This window comes from Carya illinoinensis, chromosome 1 (genome assembly GCF_018687715.1).
Source record: "Carya illinoinensis cultivar Pawnee chromosome 1, C.illinoinensisPawnee_v1, whole genome shotgun sequence".
Classification (NCBI taxonomy): domain Eukaryota; kingdom Viridiplantae; phylum Streptophyta; class Magnoliopsida; order Fagales; family Juglandaceae; genus Carya; species Carya illinoinensis.
The window spans coordinates 39,253,077-39,276,510 of record NC_056752.1 but is presented as its reverse complement, the minus strand read 5'-3'; the positions used below and the strand labels follow the sequence as shown (position 1 = coordinate 39,276,510).

Genomic DNA, 23,434 nt, shown 5'->3' with positions numbered 1-23,434 from the left:
GTCGATGGGATGGTGACCCGGATTGTCACCATCTGGACGTCTCGATTTTCCCGTGTTCGGGCGTGGGGAATTGGGGGCGTCACATAATATATGGAAGCATATAATATATTGTTATTTTGGATAAATATCAACCAGTTAGATATTAATTATTTATAAATTTTGTAAAATTTTATAATTTAATGGAAGTTTTACTTGTTGGTTGTATAAATTTAATATTAGTTTTTTTATTTAATTTATTAATTATTAAATCTTATTAAAAAAAACAATTTGAGCTTGAGCTCGAACTCGACTCGGCTCGAGCTCGTCCCCGAACTCGTTTGTGGGACGAGCTCGAGTTCGAACTCGAGTTGAGATTTTAGCTAATCGAGTCGATTTCGAACAAAAAATTAAAAATAATCTCGAGCTCGAGTATTTTGAGTCGAGCCGAGCTTGGCAAGTCAAAAACTGGCTTGGCTTGGCTTGGCTCGGCTCGATTATAGCCCTTCCTCACTTCCCTCTTGGGAAATCCCTCATCTCTCTCTCTCTCTCACCAACCTTTTCTGACCAATAAACAATGCCAAGTGGTAGATGGTTTTACTTGATAAAACCCACAAGGAAAAAGGTCAGCAAGATTCAATAGTTTGTAACATCCCTTACTTTTTTTAGTCTAAACTAATTTCTTTGGGCCGATTCTATTCAGTTTTAAATATAAATTTTATTATATATAATCACTTTTATATATTTTTAATACACTTTATTTATGTGATTATTCAAAGTAATTATTTTATATTTAAAAAATAATAAAAATAATTATATTAGTAAAGTGCACAAAAAATACACAAAACTAAATATATATAGAATTTTTGTTGAACTATAATCTCTGCATGTAAACAAAGTAGAATTTTGAAAAAATTATCTAGATTTTAGAGCATAATTATATTTTAAAAATTAAGAACAATATATAGATGCATCAAGAGAATTAGGAGTATTTATCCAGATCCGAATCCAGATATCAAGACATAACTGGATTCGGATCCAGATTTCAAAAACTGGACAATTATCCATCCGGATTGAATCCATATTCTCTTAGAAAATTTTTCTACGAAGAGACTTTGTTATGGGAATGCCTATTTGGAATAAGAATTTTAAAGTAATAACCGTACTGGTTTAAGGAAAGAGTTAAATGTTATAAAAATGCAAATGCGCCACCAATGCATGCTGTAGCAAGCTCGAGGCTTTGAAATAAATCAAAATTAATTTAAAAGGGTCATTTTTAGGTCAATTCATGCAAAGTGACATCAAATGCTAGCTTTAGCATACTTTATTATTGGTATTTCATGCCAATGATAGAACACTATAGCATTTATTTATCAAAGAATGGGATGTACATCATTTTCCTTGTTTATCAGGTTGCCCACTTGTTCAGTTTGATACTAACGTGGATAATGACAAGCAAGACCACACAAATAAACAATTAAAGGGCCTCATGGGAAAGATGGAAGAATTTTAGTGGATAATTTTAATGAGATCATTTGTCAATTTATATAAAAATAATCCTTTTTTTGCCTTTTTTAAGAAATCAACCATGACCTAGATTTAACAATTAAGAGATCTCAATATCAAATGTTATCCAATTTAATGCACAAAGATGCCATTCTACTTTATTTAATTTCAATAAATTTCAAAGAAGACTGGAGTTTGTCACAAGCATCCATCTATTTCAACACAGCAATTTCATCTCTTAATTGTGATTTTGAGTATTGTTATTCTAAGATCTCTATATCACACTTTATTTAAATGACATAATTTAATATGAAAGATAAATTTTAAAATTTAAATCTTATAATTCAAATTTTACCATTTAAATTATGTGAATGATATATTCTACGTACCGATTTAAGAATAAAATAACTCTTTAATTTTTTTAAAAACTAAATAATTAATCAATAATGTCGCCTTAACACATTAAAATGAAATTGATATATAATCCAAAAAAAAAAAAAAAACTCCACTTATTCGATAGTGGTGTTTACTTTTTAAAACAATAATGTTGAATTCCTAATATTCATAAAATCAAATGGGCTTGATAGTCAAACATTAAACATATTTTCTCTCGAGCTGTTTGGTGAAAAGAGAAAACATTATAAGAGCTCAATAATATACGAGAACTACTTAAAACTACTTCAACCCACCCTTCCTTGTCGGGGCCACCATTTCAATTAAAAAGTCAGCCATATTAAGTCTGGAAATTTTCACACTATTTTTAACTTTTTTTTTAAAATTAATAATTAGTCAGATAATTCGGATTTGAAAAATGATATTTATACTGTCATAAAATACTTAAGTTACGTGTCCTCCTTTTCAAAAAGTAAATAAATATCTTTTTTAATAATAAATTCTTTTTTTAAAAAACAATACATAATATTTATATAATTCACAATTGTTTTTAATATTATTGAATTTATACCGTACAAACAGCGGTAAAAACAGGACTCACAATGACGCAGTAAAAAAAGGGAAACAGTGGGACAGTAACTTTTTTTGAGTTTTAGGTTGGACTGCTGTTACTTAAGGGTACATTTAGGATGCTATTGGGTTAGTTAATCCTATGTATGAGCTGGATCCACTCTCCCAGGACTGACCCACAACCTTTTTAATATTATATTCTTAATAAAGCACTCAATTAAATAAAATAAGAATATTTATAAATAAAAATAAACCCACCCCCCCCCCCCCCCTCCAAAAAAAAAAAAAAAACAGGGAGAGAGAGAAATTCAGCTTGGATTGAAGGTTGAAGCAGAGAAGAGGCGAAGGGCAGAGCCTTGGTTTTCCACTTTCAATTCTCTCGCTGGGGAGAAGATATATATTATTTAGTGAGAAGCTCAAATTCTCTTCCTCTTTTGCTCGGGTTCTTTAATAACTCTACGGGGTTCGTGGGAATTTCGAACTCGGTATCGAGCTTTTGATGCCAAGTTCTAGTATGCGATTCGGGTTCTTGCTTTCTGCGTGAATCTCTTTCTGTCTCTTTTCTTTTTTGTGTTCTTGGATTTGGGATTCTTCTTTTGTTGGTTTTGGAGATATGAATCCGAGTAACGGGAAGGGATCGATGTCAACGGCCAGTTCAAGCGCAGCTTGGAAAGCCGGTGACGTCGTTCCAGACCAGTTCCCGGCGGGGCTACGTGTGTTGGTCGTAGATGATGACCCCACATGCCTTGTGATCTTGGAGAAGATGCTCAGGGCTTGTCTTTATGAAGGTATTCTTCTTTAATTTCTCTATGTTAATCATAATTCTTGTTCTCTGAGTCGCTGTTTGCTTTTGTTTCGCCGGCTCTCTCCGTTTGTTTGGATGAAGAAGATTTTTTGGCTAATTTTAATCCAGATATATGTTTCCGTGAGTGTATTTTCTTTTCTTCTCTCAATCGTTCTGTTATAAAAGTTCTTAGTGCGTGTGCGGGGCGTGTGTATGGAAGAGGGAACTTCTGGAGGAAAAAGCAATGAAATGGGTTCTTTGTTTCTGGCTATAGTTCTACATCTTTAAAATTTTCAACTGTAAATTGATTGCTATAGTTGACTTGGTTAGAGATTCTGATTTGGCTGAACAATAGCTTATATTGTACAAACTTCTCGTGCTTTTGAGTGTTTGTCTTATCTCTGAGATCAGGTTAGGTTTCAATTTCTGCATTCAGAACCATAATTTTTTTTCTTTGTCCCTACAGGGTTTTCAAGTGTTCAAAGTGTTTAATGATTGATTAAATTTGGTTTTGAAATTTCAGTTACCAAATGCAATAGAGCGGAGATCGCATTGTCGCTGCTTCGAGAGAACAAAAACGGGTTTGATATTGTTATAAGCGATGTTCACATGCCCGACATGGATGGATTCAAACTCCTGGAGCACATTGGGCTGGAGATGGACCTGCCTGTAATCAGTACGTACCCTCTCATAATCAGTGTGAATGGGTTTAGCAACCATGAATCCAGCGTCTATCTCAAGCTAGGGCCTGATATCTTATTTATGTAATTGTACAGTGATGTCAGCAGACGATGGGAAAAATGTTGTCATGAAGGGCGTGACTCATGGTGCTTGTGATTACCTAATCAAACCAGTGCGGATCGAAGCATTGAGGAACATATGGCAGCATGTAGTTCGGAAGAGAAAGAACGAGTGGAGGGAATTGGAGCAGTCAGGTAGCGTAGAAGAGGGAGATCGGCAGCAAAAACCGTGTGATGATCTGGATTATTCATCCTCAGCCAATGAAGGGAACTGGAAAAGCTCGAAGAAGAGGAAGGATGAGGAGGAAGAAACAGAGGAGAGGGATGACTCATCCACATTAAAGAAGCCCCGGGTAGTTTGGTCGGTTGAACTCCATCAACAGTTTGTGGCTGCTGTTAATCAACTAGGCATTGACAGTGAGTATTCTCTACCCACATCTGACAATTTGCTACTTTATTCTTTGTTGCCCGTCCTCAGAAATAGCGAAGTACCCGTAAATTCCAATCTATTTCTCAAGCGTATGCTTCTACTGGAATGTTGTTACTGTGGCTCAATGAATTGGATTGTATACCCTTCCATTGCATTCCATTGCAAGTTTGATTCATTTGCAATTTCTCTTATTTACATGTTAATTATTGTTATTAAACATGTCTGTTCATTTCGTATTTTGAGTACCGATTTTTTTGCCTTACGTTATTATGTGTAATATGCGAGTACAGAGGCAGTCCCTAAGAAAATTCTGGAGTTGATGAATGTTCCTGGGCTCACTAGAGAAAATGTTGCCAGTCACCTTCAGGTACGCTACAATTGCCTTTAAATGGTAATGTTGCAACCATTGTAAAGTTTGTGCATCATGCATGTATGTATTTTTCTTTTATGGGTGATTGAAAATTTCAAGTAATTTAAGTTTCAACAAACATGGGAGTTAGTTTGTTAGCGATAAGTATATTTTTTTCCTTTCTTTTATGACTTAAGTCTTATGTATGCCATGTTATGGCTATTTTCCAATCCCTTCCATTCTTTGATAAAAAGTAAAAACTGACTGTTGAACCTCTTGGTACAGAAATATCGCCTGTATCTTAGAAGGCTTAGTGGTGTTTCACAGCACCACAGTAGTTTGAATAATTCCTTCATGAGTCCAGAAGCAACTTTTGGACCAATGTCTTCGCTCAATGGGCTTGACCTTCAAACACTTGCTGTTACTGGGCAACTTCCAGCACAAAGTCTTGCTAATCTTCAAGCAGCAGGACTTGGTAGGTCTGCTGCAAAATCTGGCATTCCCATGCCGCTGATTGATCAAAGGAATCTATTTAGCTTTGAAAACCCTAAGTCAAGGTTTGGAGAGGGGCAACAGCAACATCTGAGCAGCAGCAAACCAATGAATTTACTTCATGGAATTCCAACAACTATGGAACCGAAGCAGCTTGCCAGTTTGCATCAATCTGCACAATCACTAGGGAACATGAATGTGCAAGTCAATTCCCATGGAGCACAGAGTAGCTCTTTGCTGATGCAGATGGCTAAAACACAATCGAGAGGGAATATACTAAATGAATCTGCTGGCAGTCATCTTCCTACGCTTCCATCATCCATAGGGCAGCCCATTATTTCAAACGGGATTGCAGGTGGGGTTATTGGAAGAAATGAGATTGGTGATAATGGCAGAGGGACAGGGTATAATCAAGTTGCCCAAACATCTTCAATGCTAAGTTTTCCTATGAACCACACCACAGAATTAGCTGGCAACAATTTCCCTATTGGAAGTACTCCCGGGATATCCAATGTCACATCCAAAGGAGCATTTCACGAAGAGGTTAACTCAGAAATAAAAAGTTCAGCAGGATTTGTGCCCAGTTATGACATTTTCAATGACCTGCACCCACAAAAATCACAAGATTGGGAATTACAGAATGTTGGCTTGCACTTCAATGCCTCTCAAAATGCAAACCCTGTACAGGGCAACTTCAATGCCTCTCAAAATGCAAACCCTGTACAGGGCAACCTTGATGTGTCATCATCAGTTTTAGTTCATCAAGGATATTCTTCTAGACAACAAGGTAGTGGACAGAACAGGAATATATCGGCCATGGGCAGGACAATGTTCTCAGGGTTGGAAGCTACTGGTCAAGGGAATGAACAAATTATGGATCAACTGCTTAATAATCTTATTGTTGACACTCCTGTCCGGGTCAAGTATGAACGATTTTCTGATACAAGTAGTCAGAATGCCCTCTTTGCAGATCCTTTTGGTCAGGAAGATCTCATGAGTGCACTTCTCAAACAGGTTTGTTATTTAGATAATTTACGTTAGGCTTTATCTAAGCAATGTTTTCAATTGATAACAATCCTCTGTTTTCCAGCAGCAAGGGAATACTGGACCAGCCGAACCTGATTTCGACTTTGATGGATACTCCATCGACAATATTCCAGTATAGAAAATGCTGCCAGCTCCAGTTCATTCCATGATTGCTGTTTATGTTGTACATACTTGCTACCACAGATGGAATTTAACATGCAATCACACAATGGAGATTCTATTTTCTACCTGGAAAGAGAGAGCTGCATTATTTCAGTTATTCGCATATTCCAATGTGAATAGCCTGCTATGCTGGCTTAACTTAACATTTAAAGATCAGACCAATAAATAGTTGAGATGATTGGGTTAAGTTGGAACAAATGGTGAAGCAGGTAAGATACCAGTGCATGATATGCAAAAAGGTGTACATGCAAATTTTGACTGCTTTTAGTAGCCAGAATATAGCAAGAAACTTTTAGTTTTAGGGTGCTTGTGAAGGTGTCAATTAGTTTTGGTCGCAAGTGTCGAGTTTGTTGGGACAAGTTTTTGATACATCTTCAGATTTCTAGGTTCTCATCTTCTAACTCTAATAACATGTCAAAGTTCGATTGTTTCTCTCTTAAATTCCTCTTCATTTTTTTTTTTCCCCTCTTCTTCGGCAATTATGATGTACATATTCCATTCTATGCTCAAGACACAACCCTGGGTATTCTTTTCTGATTTTTTATTGTGTTTAAATTTGACAAGAACCAACAACCACTCTGAGTCTGTGATGTGCCCAGCAGTGTTGATTTTCTGTTTTCAATCTTAGAAACCTATGTGATCTGGTTTCTTGAGTTTAGTTTATATTTTATTTAGATTGGAGATTTTTGTGTTGGTAAACATGCAACATGTATTTGAAAATACGACTGGAGGTCAAGAAGAAAAAAAGAAAAAAAAAAAAGGGATTTTTCATCACTCCTCTCCAAGGTACTGGAATGTTTTAAATGGAGGATGCCATTTTTGTTAACCGACCTATCTATCACCATATACATGCGTCAGATGTGCATGCATGAATCATGATTGTTTGCATTCAAAACATGCGGTTCGAGGGGTTTCAAACCTGTACAGCTTTATCTTTTTTTGGGGTTTTCTTTGCCTCATTTTTCGAAGTCTCCTGGACAGCTCATTTTATAGCTGTGGGCTATTCAAGTGAGACAGTTTTGACGCGTTGTGGAGTATAGGACCTAGATAGATTTTAGCCCCTATGAAATCATAGGGAAGACTTGAAAGCTCGGGTGTAGGCACCGAGGGTCTCTACTTTAACAAGAAAGGAAAATGATTTGGGTCCGAATTGATTTTTGATTTTTTTTTTTTTTAATACTTAGTGATTAAGTAAATTTTTTTTAATGATATTGTGAATTTTTTTAAAAAATATATTTAAAAATAGAAAAAAATGAATGAAAAAAATAAAAAATTATAAAAAAAAATTTCATTGATTAGGTGGATATTCGGGAGGAGTTTTTAAGTTTGGTTTGGTAAGTGAGATAAAAATTTTGAGTTTAAGATGAAATATTAAAATATTATATTTTAATATTATTATTGTTATGAGATTTTAAAAAGTTAAGAAAAATTGAATTATTTATTATATTTTAATGGGGATTTAAAAAAATTATAATGATGAGATGAGAATTTTAAATTTAAGATTGAAATTTTTTGTTATCAAACCGAGCCTTATGACTCTAGCAACACTCTTAACAGGAAATTCTGCTGCTCATAAAATTTTTTTTGGGTAATTTTGGAAGAGAGAGAAATGTTTAATTTGTAAAGAGATTTTATAAAATTAAATTTATAAATTAAGTTATTTTAAATTATATATTTTTTAAAATAAATCTAAAATATTATATATAATCATGTTAAATTATAAATTTTAGTTTTATAAAAAGTTTCTGCCAATTTATCACCTCACTCACGTCCTATTTCTACCGTTGGTTTAACGTTCTATTTGGAAATATAATTGTTTTTAAATATTTTTATACTACTTTATTATAATTTATTATTATTTACAAATTATTTTACTATTATTTATAAATAATCTAAAATACTCCTAACATCCCAGCGATACGGTCAATAGGAGCCAGATAGCCGTTGCAAAGAAAACGCGAACGAAAGAATCATTATAATCGGTCAAACCATGAAAACACTGGATGTCGGCATGGAAGGGAAAGGCCTGTTCTTTTCGTATGAATTTGGCATTCATGGCAATCGGCACGGGGTTAGCGCAGTTTTCTCTCCGTGTAAGTACCCCGGGAATCAATCACCACTCATGTTTTATGTGCTAAGAATATAAATAACTTTAAGATAATTCGAGATTATTGCTTCGTTTTTTAACTTCAGAATAAACAATGCCAGTGATTGTCAAGAGGTTCCTAGGCTCAACTAGTAATCAGTTAGTTACTAGATATTAACAGCCAATTAAGTGGATAGGCACAACCCAAACCAGAGTGGCCTCCACTCCGAGAGGGACGGAAGCCGCCCTAGGTTGGTACCACTACAACAACCGATGGCAGAGGGGCTCCAACTAAAAACTCATCAAGATGCACAACATCAAACAATTAAGGGAGTGCCTGAAACATGAAATGTAATTATGTATGGTATGAACAATCAAGCTGAGCAACAGAGTTCAATGATGTTTACACAAAATATAAAATTCCTGCTCGCTTTATAGACTTGCTCGCCATTGTTTTCATTTCCCTTCTCACCATAGTGAAGTATTTGAGCTTATACCTTTTGCACCTTCTAAGAACTTGAGTTATACCTTTTGCATCTTTTGATAAAATCTCCTTTGTTAAAAAAACAGGAACCATATGTATAATAATTATAGTGTACACCTCTTCTGTTGAGGAAGAAACTGCCAAATCTCCTGGTTAAGCAATATCAACCTAATCACCCAACGAATAAAAAAATCAGCAGGGAATACAGAACCCAACAATGGCCCATGTTCCCTTATCCCCTGGCTATTGCGCTATATGAACATGGACAGAAGAGCTAGGACTGAAAGAACTGTAAGTGGACCCCTTCTATTACCACCACCAGTTGGAAATACTGAAGGCAATGAGCACTCCTCTCCATTGAAGTATACTTTAGTGGGAAACCCATCTCCCTTAGTCACACTAATTCCAGGGGTCTTTTTCTTAGTAAAGGAGATCACAGACTGTTGTTTACCAGGCACCCTGGGATCCTTTTCTGGGTTAGCTGCATCTGTTTCTGCCACAAGATAATTTAATCCAGGAAGACCCTGCATGAATACCGTATTGTTGACTCCATTTAAAGCCAAGGTTGTTCCATTGAATGAGTACATCGCTTGAAAACCAGGTGTTGCCTTGTCCAATTGCACTGCAGCAAACCAATCAGCTAAGGTAGTTTCATCCCAATTGAATATCGTGATTCTTGCGCTCCATCCGTTAGTGTAGTCCGAGTACAAATGCCAGTTAATACTGACCCCACAGTTATCTCCACAGGGCATCGGGTTTGGTACTGGTTGATGCTTAAGTTCAGCCCAAGCTGTGGCCAAGGCAGTCCGATTTTCAAAAGGCAAAAGAAGCGCATTTGATGGAAGAAGCATAGCTGGCGTTGTCGAACTACAAGTACGAGCTGTGTTACTAGGGCACCCACATGCACAAGTTTTGCATGGAATGATAGACTCGTTATAGTATGCTGAAAATGAGACGCAGCATTTGGGGCTTTCTCCCTTGGGATGTGTTATATTGCAGACGACCTGCCAACTGGCAATTGCAGTTGAATTTACTGGTAAACCACTTCGATCTGGAAATTCGCTAGGACTCACCCGCACGGGCTGGCCACATTGATAATCAGGGTTGAGTGTACCATTGATCTTCCAATTCACTGGTGGAATAAGCAGCGATCGATTGAGATCTGGTGGCATTTTAAACACTTGAACCTGGAATGCAGAAATTGACTTGCTTGGGTCCATCTCTAGTGGCAAGATTGTACCATTTCGGCAACAATAAGGGGTCAAACCAAGGGTCGTGTCGTTGTACTTGGTTGGAGGCAGGTCAATTATGGTTGGAGTTCTTTCACAATTTAATACAGTGGAGAAGTCTAAATCCTGGTAATATGCACCTTGAGGTCCGAATATGCATTCAGAAGAATCGACAACAGATGGATATGCCCCTTTCATCGCATAGATGAATTCGCCTCTTGTCCATTCCCAGCTCAATTTCCAGTTATCAAGACGGCCAAGAGGGTTTTGGTTTGAGAGTGTGACCTTTGCCTGGTAGCTTGACTCAGATGTTTGGATCACATCATACATAATAGTAAGGTCACCACTCTGGCGAGGCAGGAACTCCTCATCTACAGTCATGTTTGATTTAGCATTTGGGTCTTGTGTGCAACAAACTTCAGTAACATTCCCTGAGAAACCAACATTCATGCTCATGAACACATCCAATTCAAGCACAAACCTAATGCATCATAAAAACTATATGTTGTCTTCGGACATCAAGTGTAATTATACTTTTGTTTATAAAAGAAACCAACATCAAATAAAATAAATTCTCGGGTGTGGAGAACTTTCTTTCACTCTCCATGTCATTTTACCTTAACTATGCCTAGGAAAGACTTTTCTCCTCAATGAGGCAACTAAAAATTTTTTGATAAGTAATGAGGCAACTAAAAATTCATCAGACAGGTCAACAAACTGAGGAAAATTTACAAAAATATGGTTGTCTCACACAAGTTGATATGGTCCACTTCATAATAGCACGCAATTTTGACAAAATCTTGATCCAATTTCTTAAACAAAGGAATTCAACTCATACCAAGAATTATTTTGCATGTTATTGACATTTTCTATCATATTTTTGGGCAAACCGATAATTTTGTAGTGAAAGAAAATAAAACTGCCACAACTTTAACCCTTTCCATTTTCTTTTTCCTAAGTTCCAAACAGATTTACGAACTCGATCGTGGAGGTTTTAATGGAGTTAGCCCAAAAGATGCAGAGAACTCAAATCTACCGGAAAAAACACTACTAAAACTCCATAGAATGCAACGAATATGGTGAGCACCTACTACCCATATACCACAGTATACACGAACAAGAATCCAAGGAAACCGAAAATAATGAGCCACCAAATCCCTGTTTCAAAAATAACCAAATGAAATCAAGATAAGAAAAAAAGTTACCATCTGCAGATGAGCTAGGACAAAGCCAACCATCATTGGCGAGCGAAATGTTCGAGGGCAACGGAATCTTAGGTGGAGCAACACCGAACTGCGTCCCCACCAAGTGGACCTGGACCTGAATCTGGGTCAAGTCCCCCGCGGTCTCCACCGCCGTTTTGAGGTCCGTCATCGGGTACCCGGAGAAAACGGTTCCGTTTTTGACGCTACCGGGGAGTCTGGAGCCGTCGGACAGAACGGCGTTGGAGGCAGAGACCAAGTACTCGCCATGCTTGAACCCCACGAAGACCTTCCAAGACTTGAGGTCCACGAGCCCGTTGTTGAGCACGGTCAAATCGGACTCGAAACGGTAGGGCTGCTGGCTCAGATCCGACGTGAGATTCGGCATGAGCTTCTTTCCGCTGCTGTAAGTGTAGGACAAGTATACGCCGTTGCACGAATCAGCGCCCTTCGAAGGAGACTGAGCGGCCAAGAATGGTAAAACGGCGAATAGAAACAAAATGGTGACGAGGTGACGGAAACGATCGGACATTTTGCTGGGGATGGGGGTGTCGTCTTTGGTCCTGGAGTTTGATGAAGTTTGAACTTGTCTGAACAAGTAGAGAGAGAGAGAGAGGCAGCGAGAGAGGCAGAGCAGACTTTTGAAGTGCTTTTTAAGGCAAAGAGAGACAAAGCGGAGACGCGTTAAGTGTGTAATGTGTAAACACAGCCTATTAAGAGCTGGTGTTTTGAAGATGTGCCTTCCCCCCATCTACGTATTTATTATTATTATTATAGAAAGACGGATGTAGACGTAAATTTCTTTTTATTTTATTTTTTGTCATTTTTCCTTCCTTATATTATTTTCTTATATTAATATTAACGTTAGCCCCTTACTTTTTGAAATATAGAATGATTAATTTAATAAATAATGGAAATACCATATTAATTACATAACTATACAACATGTTACATATTTGCCATGGAGTTTCATTTGTTTGTTGGTGATGGATGACATGTGGAATGGTTCAAAAGAGTTTGGTTTGATTTGGTTAAATTGCTGGAGTCGTTCAAAATATATTAAAGAAAAAGGTTGTGTTGAAACGGTGTTTTGAACAACAATTCCAACGTTTCGTATCGGTTTTTTAATTTGAATTTGTAAAAGGGTGCAAATGGGCATCGGAAGGTGCTTTCGGGGGATACAGTCAAATACAACTTAGGTTCGGTTGGGTGTGTGAGAATTTTGATATATGAATTTTAAATTTTAAGATTAAATATTATTATTATTTTATAATTTAAAATAATTAAAAAAATTTTAAATTATTTATTATATTTTATATAAAATTTAAAAAAATTATAATGATAAAATGAAAATTTTAAAATTAAAATAAAAATTTTATAAAGTCAAACCAAAGACTAATGGAATGATGTGGATGGTCTTATTTGGACATCTATTGAAAAAGAAATGCCACTTGGCTGTCCTCGCTTTTAGGGCTGAAAGTCGAACGGTTCGGACCGGAAAAACCGACCGGACCGGTCATTTTTGGACCGGACCGGACCGGACCGAATGAGTTCGGTCCGGTCCCGGTCCAATTTTTAAGGGACCGAAGGTATTCGGTCCGGGGGTTTTTCACCCCGGACCGGACCGAATAGATTAAAAAAAAAATTATTATTTATATAATAGTTGAATTACTAATAGTCTAATACTAATACAATTATATAGTTATACTAATTATAAATTCATAATAACTAAATCATTGTAAGTCTATAACTATATTATATATATATTTAGTATCAATGTATTACTATATTCTTTAATATATAACTATTGTGACGCCCCCAAATTTTGTTTGGGATCGGACGGACATTTGAAGCGTCGAGACATGCAACACAAGGTTATCTGCCCCCGTTCATGACATATAAGATGCAATAATCTTAACATGCATCTAACATTATGCAATATTCGCAGCGGATAATTTTTTTCTTTAGCAATACTATACACCAAACTGAAAATATCCCAATACTTAAAACATACTTCATACATAAAGATCCATTGAATAACTAAAATCACAGCACTATTCCAAAATAGTTATGATCCAAAAGTACTGGAAATGCAACTCCATCGTACAAGTAGTAATTTAACTACTATATTAACATTAACGACGCACCGTCGTTCAGTCGACTGTGTCTAGTTGGTCAGCTCCTGGTCCTCCTTCAGGTCCTGTAACAAGATCTACCATTCGGGAGGAATGGTAGTTGGGACTACCACAGTGAGATTTGATTACAAATCTCAGCAAGTTAACAAAAAACTTCCACACAGACTAATGATGCATGGATGACAGTAAAAGCATAAATGCATAATCAAATTCATAAGTAATTAAAGAATAACTTAGCGTACAACATAGCATAATTGACATAACTTAAATTGAAATATGAACTGAACTTGACTTAGCATGAACTTATTCTGAAACTTGAATTAACATGAAAAATACATACTCCACAGTTGTTGTGGCCCCATGTATTCTACACAAACTTGACTTAACATTAAAAATACATACTCCACAGTTGTTGTGGCCCCATGTATTCTACACAAACTTGACTTAACATGAAAAATACATACTCCACAGTTGTTGTGGCCCCATGTATTTTACGCATCACAATTGTAGTTAAATACATACTCCACAGCTGTTGTGGCCCCATGTATTCTACACAAACTTGACTTAACATTAAAAATACATACTCCACAGTTGTTGTGGCCCCATGTATTCTACACAAACTTGACTTAATATGAAAAATACATACTCCACAGTTGTTGTGGCCCCATGTATTTTACGCATCACAATTGTAGTTAAATACATACTCCACAGTTGTTGTGGCCCCATGTATTCTACACAAACTTGACTTAACATTAAAAATACATACTCCACAGTTGTTGTGGCCCCATGTATTCTACACATCATAATGTACTCAAGATGAAATGTGACTGGAATACGAAAGGACTGAAGTCCTGACGTAACATAACGTGACTTGAACATAACTTAGAATGCATGACCAACTTGAGATAGAAACATTTCGTAACATGGCATAACATATAATAGACAACATATTTAACATGACATACTTGCAACAGTGAATATTACATGACTTGACTTACATGTAATGGATGACATACTTAGCATGACGTACTTGTAATGTACAGTAATATATAACAGAATATATTATGTAACAGATAAAAATTGATGACAGAATAAATTCTGTATAATAGATAATTACGTGATAACTTGGCATGGCATGACATATATGATAACATACATACATACACTATAGTTCCTTTACTTAGCACACATACACAGTAGACTGCTAGTAAGTTAAAAGCTAACTTACCTCGATCTCCGCGTTTCTTATAAAACCTTAAGCGCGATCACGAGGAACTGTAATTAGTGATTCTAAAAGTTAGCACTAAATCACTAATAATTTGAAATATGGAAAAATACTAACTTAAAGAGTAAAATTTCCATTTTACTTTCTACATGTAGGAAAATGACCGTTTTACACATAACTTAAGGATTTTGCATACTAACTCCAAAAGTTACCAAAATTTACATGCCTCATGTAAATTTTATCCTCAACTAAATATCAATTTAGAAAAATTTAAAATTAATCACAATCATTAAAACTCCATAGGCCCGAAATTCCCATATGCTATTTCTATTGATTTTTGTTTCCAACTTATTTTGATCAACCTTTTGATCTATGACTTATAAATATGTGATCTTCAAACCAAACCATCACATGGTTTAAAAAGATGTCCTAAAACATATATGAGCTTCTAATTCAAGATCACATGGTTAAAAATTAACCAAAACATAAATTTAGCCAAGAACATCCACACTTTGGCTTATCTGAATATCTCTTTACATAAAAGTTCATATCTTTAAAACTAACATCAAATATCTTCAAAATAATAATATAACATGTATATAAGATGATTAGGATCCTCCAATAAAATTATCAAAGTCATTAGAATATGTTTAGACCACCAAAGAGTTAAACTTTCTAAAAACAGAAATTGTTTTTCCTCTTCCAATTTCTAAGTTTCTAAATCTAAGAAAATCTTTCATCAAAACCTTTAATCATGCAAAAATCTTCAACCAATAGTCATATATACATGTTAACAATACTCTATAAAAATTTCGGACCAATATCTATCCATTAGCTTGGTCAAAAACTCCAAACTATAACATATTCTCCAGTTTATCTCCTAGAATGACCTTTTTATAGTTTACACAATATTTGACTGACCAAATGATCTTCAAATGGGGCAAATAAGATATCCATGTAAACTAGACTCAAAAAAGAACAACTTATATGAAGGAGACTTTATGATAAAACACTTACAACAGCTTCGAAATGGGCGTGCAAAAGAACTCCTAAAAGCTGTCCGAGAGAAAGTGTTTGATATTCTTTTAAAGGAACGTGTAAATGAAAATAAGTTCGTGGGTGATGGCTGGAGATGCTTATGGACGAGATAAGGGAGATGATAAGGCTGGAGTTGAGAGTTGAGTGTGGTTTTCTCCTACCCAAAATATCTATAAAAGATTATCTCAAAATATTCTATCCAATAATATCTATAAAAATCAGCTCAATATATTTTCCAAATGTGGAGTAGACTTGGAAGAGTAAGGTGGTTAAAATCTTTCCATGTGTATTTTAAATCTCTATTCTTAAGATATTTTCCAAATGTGTATTTTACTTAGGTGTCATGATCTCACACCTTGATTTCCTTCACAATTCCATCTACTGGTTTCTCTTTGTGCCAAGTATCTAATATTATTCATTATGTGTGGTTAAGATCTTGCCAAGTGTCCAAATAAAATATCGCTAACCTAATTTGGACATTTCACATTGTGATTTTGAAAACACTGCGTTTAGTACATTTACCAAGGTTACTATTCACTCCAAAAATAAACGTAATAAGCTTAATACTGAAAAATCCTAAATATTCAATTAAGCCTAGTGGTGTAGATTATAATGTATTCTGACACTTTTAACTATCTCAAATAATTAAAATCGCATTTCTGGCACCATAGTGAGTGATAATACTAACTATGTTGACAGTCTAAAATTTATGCGATTAGTCGATTCGTGTAAACTTACAGAGTTTTCACGAGGTTCCTAAAGTCAATAGAAATTCCTTAATTCAATTTCTAGCAGGTTGTTACAACTATTAACTATAATATATAGTACTAGTATAACCGATCAAAAAAAAATATAGTACTAGTATATATATTAATGTATTAATATATTATAAAAGTTATAGTATAAATTATAATATATCATATATTTGTAAGTTTATAATAGTATTAGTATAGTTAACTTAATATGTAATATGTTAGCATTAAATCACTATAACTACATAGAATATTAGTAATAAGAGTATTATTATGATTTAATATAATATTACATATATTATCACTATCATTACATATATTTATTAGTTATAGTATTAGTACTAATAGACTAATAGTATTAGTTATTAATATTACATATAGTTACATATATTACTATTATTACTATTATTATTACATGATATAGTTACATATATAATTATCACTATTACTAATAGTAGTAGTGTATTACTAATATATATAATAGTATAGTATATGTATATCTATTAAATATGTCACAATATAATTACATAAGTATTAAACAAAATATCATTGAAAAAAAAAAAAAAAAACTCAGGGTGGACCGAACGGACCGGACCGGATCGGACCGTATGAAGTTCGGTCCGGTCCAGGATGGGAAAACCCTGGACCGAATAGGTCCGGTCCAGTCCGTAAAACCTCCTCGGACTGGACCAGACCGGACCGAATTCACCCCTACTCGCTTTTCCAATTTCTTTTATTTTATCTTCACCGAGGATCATTTCCACTCGTCACCATACAACCAAAATTAATATATTTAATCCATTAATTAAAGAGAAATTCAATTTATTTTCTATTTTTTTAATATGTATTATCAAAAATTTTATGTACAATCACTTTTATATATTTTTTTACATATTTTATTAATATAATTAACTACATTATTTTTTTAATATAAATAATTAATTTTAGCTAATTATATCAATAAAATATAAAAATAAATATGAAAAAGTAATTATAAATACCACAACTCATGTAACTTAACGTGTGAACAAAAAAAAAAAAAAAGGAAAATAGAGAAACAATGCGGTGAAGGCAAATTCCCCATCAATCAGGATAAGCATGCATTTAGACTTGTTTGGATGGTGAAATATGAGAATATTTTATTATTATTTATTATTTTATGATTATTATTTATTTATTTTTATTATTTTGTACTACTCATTCATTATTATTTAATATTTTTTTATTATTTTTTATTATTATTTTTAAAATATTTAAGATCACTTCATTACTCAAATAGAATATTAAATTATTCGTTTTATATTAAAGGAGCCGTCACTCCTCTACTACGTGTCAAAAACGACTTAATATTATATATATATATATATATTAACATTTTGTATCTTTATATCGTACATATGCATCATCGTGATTAATCCACAACTTTCATGCAAGCTAGCTCAAGGGCTAAGCCGCTTATGTCATTGCCTAAGTTTCCATTTTATATAGGGCACTCAAAATTAAAAGTGAGATTTTTGTTTTACTTTAATTTTTTAGAAAAAGTATAGAAACCATTTTATTAATAAAAATTTAAATAATTTATATATTTTTCAATGTATTCAAGAATTCATGATACTAAATATAATATTTAATAAAATGAATCATTTATATTTTTAAATATTTTTTTTAAGATTTTACTAAATTGAGGCACAACATTTACAATAAGGCTTCATTTTAAATTGTTGTATTTAATACAAATCCAAAAATTTTATTTAATAAAATCTCATTTTATTAAAATTTTGAAAAATGTTCAATATAATAATTTATATTTTATTGTATTATAATTAAAAAGTATTTATTGAAATTTTTACTTAGATATCAATTTGTATTGAGATGCCCATATTCAGCTCACTACTCATCCCTTCTCTTTCTTTGTGTTTTGAACATTATCATAAATATTATTTTGTAACAATGGCCGAACTAGTAAATATATCAGTACATAAATTGGTTTTCATAAAATATGTAAAAATGACTATACATAAAATTTTAAAAGACTTTTTGATTCAAACTTGAATATTGGAACAAGGGCTTAATTCTATGGGTAAGGTGAAGTTGATAAGCCGCCTACCTTCTTAATTAACTTATATTACAGAAGGACCTCCCTAACTCAAGTTGCTCGTGCCTGTTATTCCATATCGTAGGACCTCCGTTCCTGAAGCGAAGAAAGAGGAGACCTTTATTTTATATCCAACCGTAGGTCCATGTTACATGGACGTGGTTTTATAAATAGCACCTCCATCATTTTAACGAGGCACTTCAACAACAAATTGAAAATCTCTCTCAAGTTTAGTTTTCTCTAATCTTGATATTTAAGTTTTAGAATATTGTGTTGCTCTAATCTTATCGTGTAACACACTCCATCATTGTCAGGGAACAATTTTCGATAAGAGAAATGATATTTGCAGTCGTAGTTGTGCAAGCGGCGTGCAGTCACTTTGAAAAAAATAAATTAATATGGGATTCACATGAAAAAAAAACTAACTTTTTAATCGTAGATCCCACTCTTTTTCAAAGCGATTGCACGGCGTTTGCAATTCCAAGACTGTATGTAGCATTGCTCTATGGATAAACAATAACAATGAAAAGTTTGTGAAACAACTATATCAAACCTAGGATTTACCGCACAAGATAATAACACTTATATTTTATAAATTTTTAAAAGATTTTATAAAAAAGTTTGTGAAACAACTATATCAAACCTAGGATTTACCGCTCAAGATAATAACACTTATATTTTATAAATTTTTAAAGGATTTTATAATTCAATGTAATAACTTTTTGTAAGGCTTATTTTTAAATCACATTTGTACAAAGAGTAATATTATATACCATACTCTTATCTTATTTTTATATCACTATATAAAATATGCCATATTTAATATTATTAAATGATAAAAAATCATTCAATAATAAATTTATCAAATCCTGATGAGTAACTCAATTGGTCAGACCTTGGGTTTACTCTCCAATAGTCACTAGTTTGAATCCCCTCAGGGCCACTGGAGGTTTACCTGGCCGTTAACTTCAGGGCCCCATGGAATTAATCAAGGTGCGTGTAAGTTGACCCGAACACCCAAGAATTAGGGCTGTTCATCCGGGTTCCGACCCGGGAATCCGGGTACACCCAAACCGGAACCCAGATTTGAAATTCGGGCAGGAAACCGGACCAGGTTAGCCCGGGTCAGATCTTGGCCGGAACCCGGGTTTTATAAAACCCGGATTCCGAGTTCTGGATTGAACTCGGTTTTTTTTTTTTTTTTTTTTTCGCATTAAAAGCATAATTTTTTTTTTAAATAAAAACCTCTATTATATTAAACTGAAAGCAGATCAGAACCTTCTGCTATCAATGAAACCGAAAGCAGATCAGAATTTGGGTAAATACTGTCAAACCAAGGTAGAGGCATCCGGCAAACCTTGCTGATTATCTTCATCTTTGGCCGAGGCTGTGACTTTAGGACGCTTAACGGCGATAGAAGCACGACAAACCGGACAATTAGAATGAGGAGAAATAATTTGCTTTTATCAGCAACGCCATTTTGAAAATCCAAACTCCTCAACAATATCGGATTATTCAGACCCGAAGTTGTCGAGTTTGCTTGTCACGTCCTTCCTGGCCAACGATGTTGCTCCAATGGCTTCGAGTTCTCCACCTGATGTCCTCCTCTAACAGGGGTCCCTCTTCGCCTATCCGGAGTACCCTTCCGAGTAGAAGTGACCAAAAGCTTGGTAGCCGCTAATACCTCAGCCGCATTGCCGTATTTCGAGTCAGGGATTGGCGTCATGGGCCGAGACGTAATGGGTCTCCTCCGGTCCACCGATTGGGACCGTTTCGTAGCCGTAGATGAGGGTAATGAGGTCGATACAGGGGTGGAGTTGGACGAGCGAGAGAGCAAAGGAGATAGAAATCTTCTAGAAGTCGAAGAAGAAGAAGTGATCGTGGTTGTTGTAATTGTGGAAGTGGAAGTGGAAGTAGATATGGAAGGAGAGGGAGACATATACCTGGAAGAGACTTGTTTGCCTCTGGGTCTTCTAGGACGATTTCCAAGGCCATTGTCTTTCTCCGGAGTTAGTAGTGGGGTGTGGGCTTGTTGGCCTTCTTCTTGTTGGGAAATGGTTTTGGGGTTTGTGGAAGCAACTGCCTCAGAAACGGCTGCCACCATTATAGGACTTTTTTGGAACTCTCTCTCTCTCCCTCTCTCTCTCTCTCACATTGTCTCTGTAACAAAGTGCTTCTATTTCAATCCTCCCAAAACCCACTGTTTCTCATGGCCAAGACAACCCGCAAACGAGAGATCAAGGATCTTAGCAATAAATGAAAGGGAAACAAGGGGGGGGGGGGGGGGGGGAGGTTGGGGGAAGGACGGGGCCGGGAGAGGAGAAATAATTTACTTTTATATTAAATCTGGGTACCGGTTTTAAATCCGATACTTGAGTTTTAAAACTGCATCCCGGCCGGATAGACCCGGATTTAAAGATGCAGATACCGGCTCAGATTTATTCTGGTCCGGAACCCGTAATTAGAATCCAGTTTGTAAACCCGGCCCATATGAACAGCCTTATCAAGAATATCAAAAAAAATAAATTTATCATGTCTTACATAATGTGTCTAAAATAGGATGAAAGTATAGTATTGCAATACGACATGCAATAGTAATTCTTTTGGTTTTATTTTATAAAGTTAATATATTAAATCTATTTAAGTCAATCATTTCCCAATAAAAAAACGCAAGAAGGATTTTTAAAAGGGAGCGGCTAGTGCTGCATGCATCATACCGCTAGCCTAACGCCCGGTTAGTTTTTTTTTTTTATAATTTTTTTTTATATTTTTTAATCACTTTTTTAATTATTAAATTTAAAAAAAGTACTAATATATTTATAATTACTTTTTTAATAACTAAGTTAAAAAATAAAAAAATTTCCTAAACGATGGACGGCACCGTCCACTGTCCATGCGGCACAGGGGCTTTTTTCTTTCTAAAATGCCGAATGGTGTCATAAAATGCCCAACCCAGATGTAGCGCAGGAATCATCGCCTTCTGTTGCGGCCCCGTCTTTTGTGGGAGGTGGAAGATGCCTCTGTCGGATACAAATGTCTACCCCACAAAATTTGAAACAACCACTACGTACATATTTGTCTTCGGAGACCTGTAGCCCGAGAATAACCAAATAAGGTGTATATATATATATATATTTTTTCATTCATTTTTTTATATTTTTAAATATATTTTTTAAATAAAAAATTCAAAATATTATTAAAAAATAATTTCTTAATTATTAAATAAAAAAAAAAAACACATTCAAAACACAAATTTAGAATTTAAATTCGGGTTCCAAAATATTTCTGTTATATTTCTTTGCTGTTAAAAACATATTTGGATAAGTTAGTGGGCTCCCTCCCATCCCAGATTTTGTCATTACTCAAATCTCATATCCATTTGCTTACCCTACCATTTTTTTATTTTTTATTTTAAGAAATAGTACTCTATAATTAGTGTACGTGATTTCTGTCAACGGTAATGGACGGAAAAATAGACGGAGAATCCTATTTCTAATAAAGGCGTAGCATATAGGGTTATTACTAAAAAATGCACAGAACGCTGGATCAAAATAGGCTTAAGCACATGGTGTTCTATCAAAATTTCTTAAATTTTAATTAGTTATATGATTTTGGGCATAGACTTTATAATCACAATCGGATGTGCGTGTGAATGCATGCTATAAGAGATCTCACAAGACTCTTAACACTTGGGGATTTTGTAAATAGTAATAAAATAATTTGTAAATAATAGTAAAATAGTTTAATTTAATATATTGTATTAAGTTTTAGAAAATGAGAGAAAAAATTGAACAAAAATATTATAAAGTTAAAAAATTAATGTTTAGATAAAAAAGTTGAAAATTTTAAATTTAAAAATATTTTATATTTGAGTGATGTTTAGGAAAAAAATTTGTGAGAACTTTTGAGAATTTATTATCTCATCTCATTACTCAAATGTACATTTATCAATGAGAAAAAATCTATTCATCATTTATTTTTTTATCATCATCTTGTCATCTTATAATGTTGCATTAAATGATAGATTCACAAGTGAAATATAATAAATAATTTTTAATCATCTAATACCGTATCATGAAATGATGAGAATTAAGATGATGAATAGCATTACTTTTTTACCATCATTCTTTCATCATCGTATGTGGTATTAAATAATTAAAAATTATTTATTATCTTTTATTTACGGACATATTATTTAATGTTAAATTAAAAAACATTAAGAGCATGATGATAAAAAAGATAATATATAGATTTGATTTTTTCCATACCATGAACTCTACTAAGCAACTTCAAAGATATTAAGATAAATTAGATCGTCCCATGGGGCCATGCCTCTTATCGGGCTTGTCCACAACTAGAATGTTAGGATTTCTCCATAATCCATGGAGCCCAGTCAAATTGCCCATTAAACCATGTGTATATGTAATATGTGGGCCCACTTAATTCTCAGTTGTTGAGAGGCCCGAGGGATCGAAATTCTAATCGCGGCCCTTTCTCTGGATCAGACGACCCATACAAATCGGTTCAGAATAATATATAAATATAATTATTTTAGGATCTCTTTTATAGCAGTCAATGTAACTGTGTTTTTATTTTTATACATATATAAAAACAATATAAATATATATTTTTAATTATGAATTTCACATTTTATTTTAAGTTTAAATTTCCTATAAATACCGCCTTCCTTTTTCTCTACTATTATAAAAAAAAACTGAAGATATAATACCATTACTCCC

General features: G+C 34.3%; 2 protein-coding genes across 4 annotated transcripts; one reads left to right on the top strand and one right to left on the bottom strand.

The window, feature by feature from the left end:
* Positions 1-2,722: 2,722 nt before the first annotated feature.
* On the top strand, positions 2,723-6,890 carry LOC122318395 (two-component response regulator ARR1-like). 3 transcript variants are annotated; one of them, XM_043135710.1, is made up of 7 exons: positions 2,723-3,233; positions 3,753-3,905; positions 4,006-4,386; positions 4,690-4,766; positions 5,034-5,910; positions 5,950-6,254; positions 6,331-6,890. In XM_043135710.1, the coding sequence occupies exons 1-7, from the start codon at positions 3,059-3,061 to the stop codon at positions 6,403-6,405; spliced, it is 2,043 nt and encodes a 680-aa protein (XP_042991644.1). In that variant the 5' UTR covers positions 2,723-3,058; the 3' UTR covers positions 6,406-6,890. The 3 variants fall into 3 exon arrangements, with proteins under 3 accessions (XP_042991644.1, XP_042991635.1, XP_042991629.1); XM_043135701.1 differs by having other exon boundaries at positions 5,034-6,254; positions 6,334-6,890; XM_043135695.1 differs by having other exon boundaries at positions 5,034-6,254.
* Positions 6,891-8,869: 1,979 nt separating this feature from the next.
* LOC122318389 (COBRA-like protein 7) lies at positions 8,870-12,156 on the bottom strand. Its single transcript, XM_043135681.1, has 2 exons — positions 11,454-12,156; positions 8,870-10,679 (listed from the first exon to the last, which is right to left on the bottom strand). The coding sequence occupies exons 1-2, from the start codon at positions 11,980-11,982 to the stop codon at positions 9,271-9,273; spliced, it is 1,938 nt and encodes a 645-aa protein (XP_042991615.1). The 5' UTR covers positions 11,983-12,156; the 3' UTR covers positions 8,870-9,270.
* Positions 12,157-23,434: the final 11,278 nt, after the last annotated feature.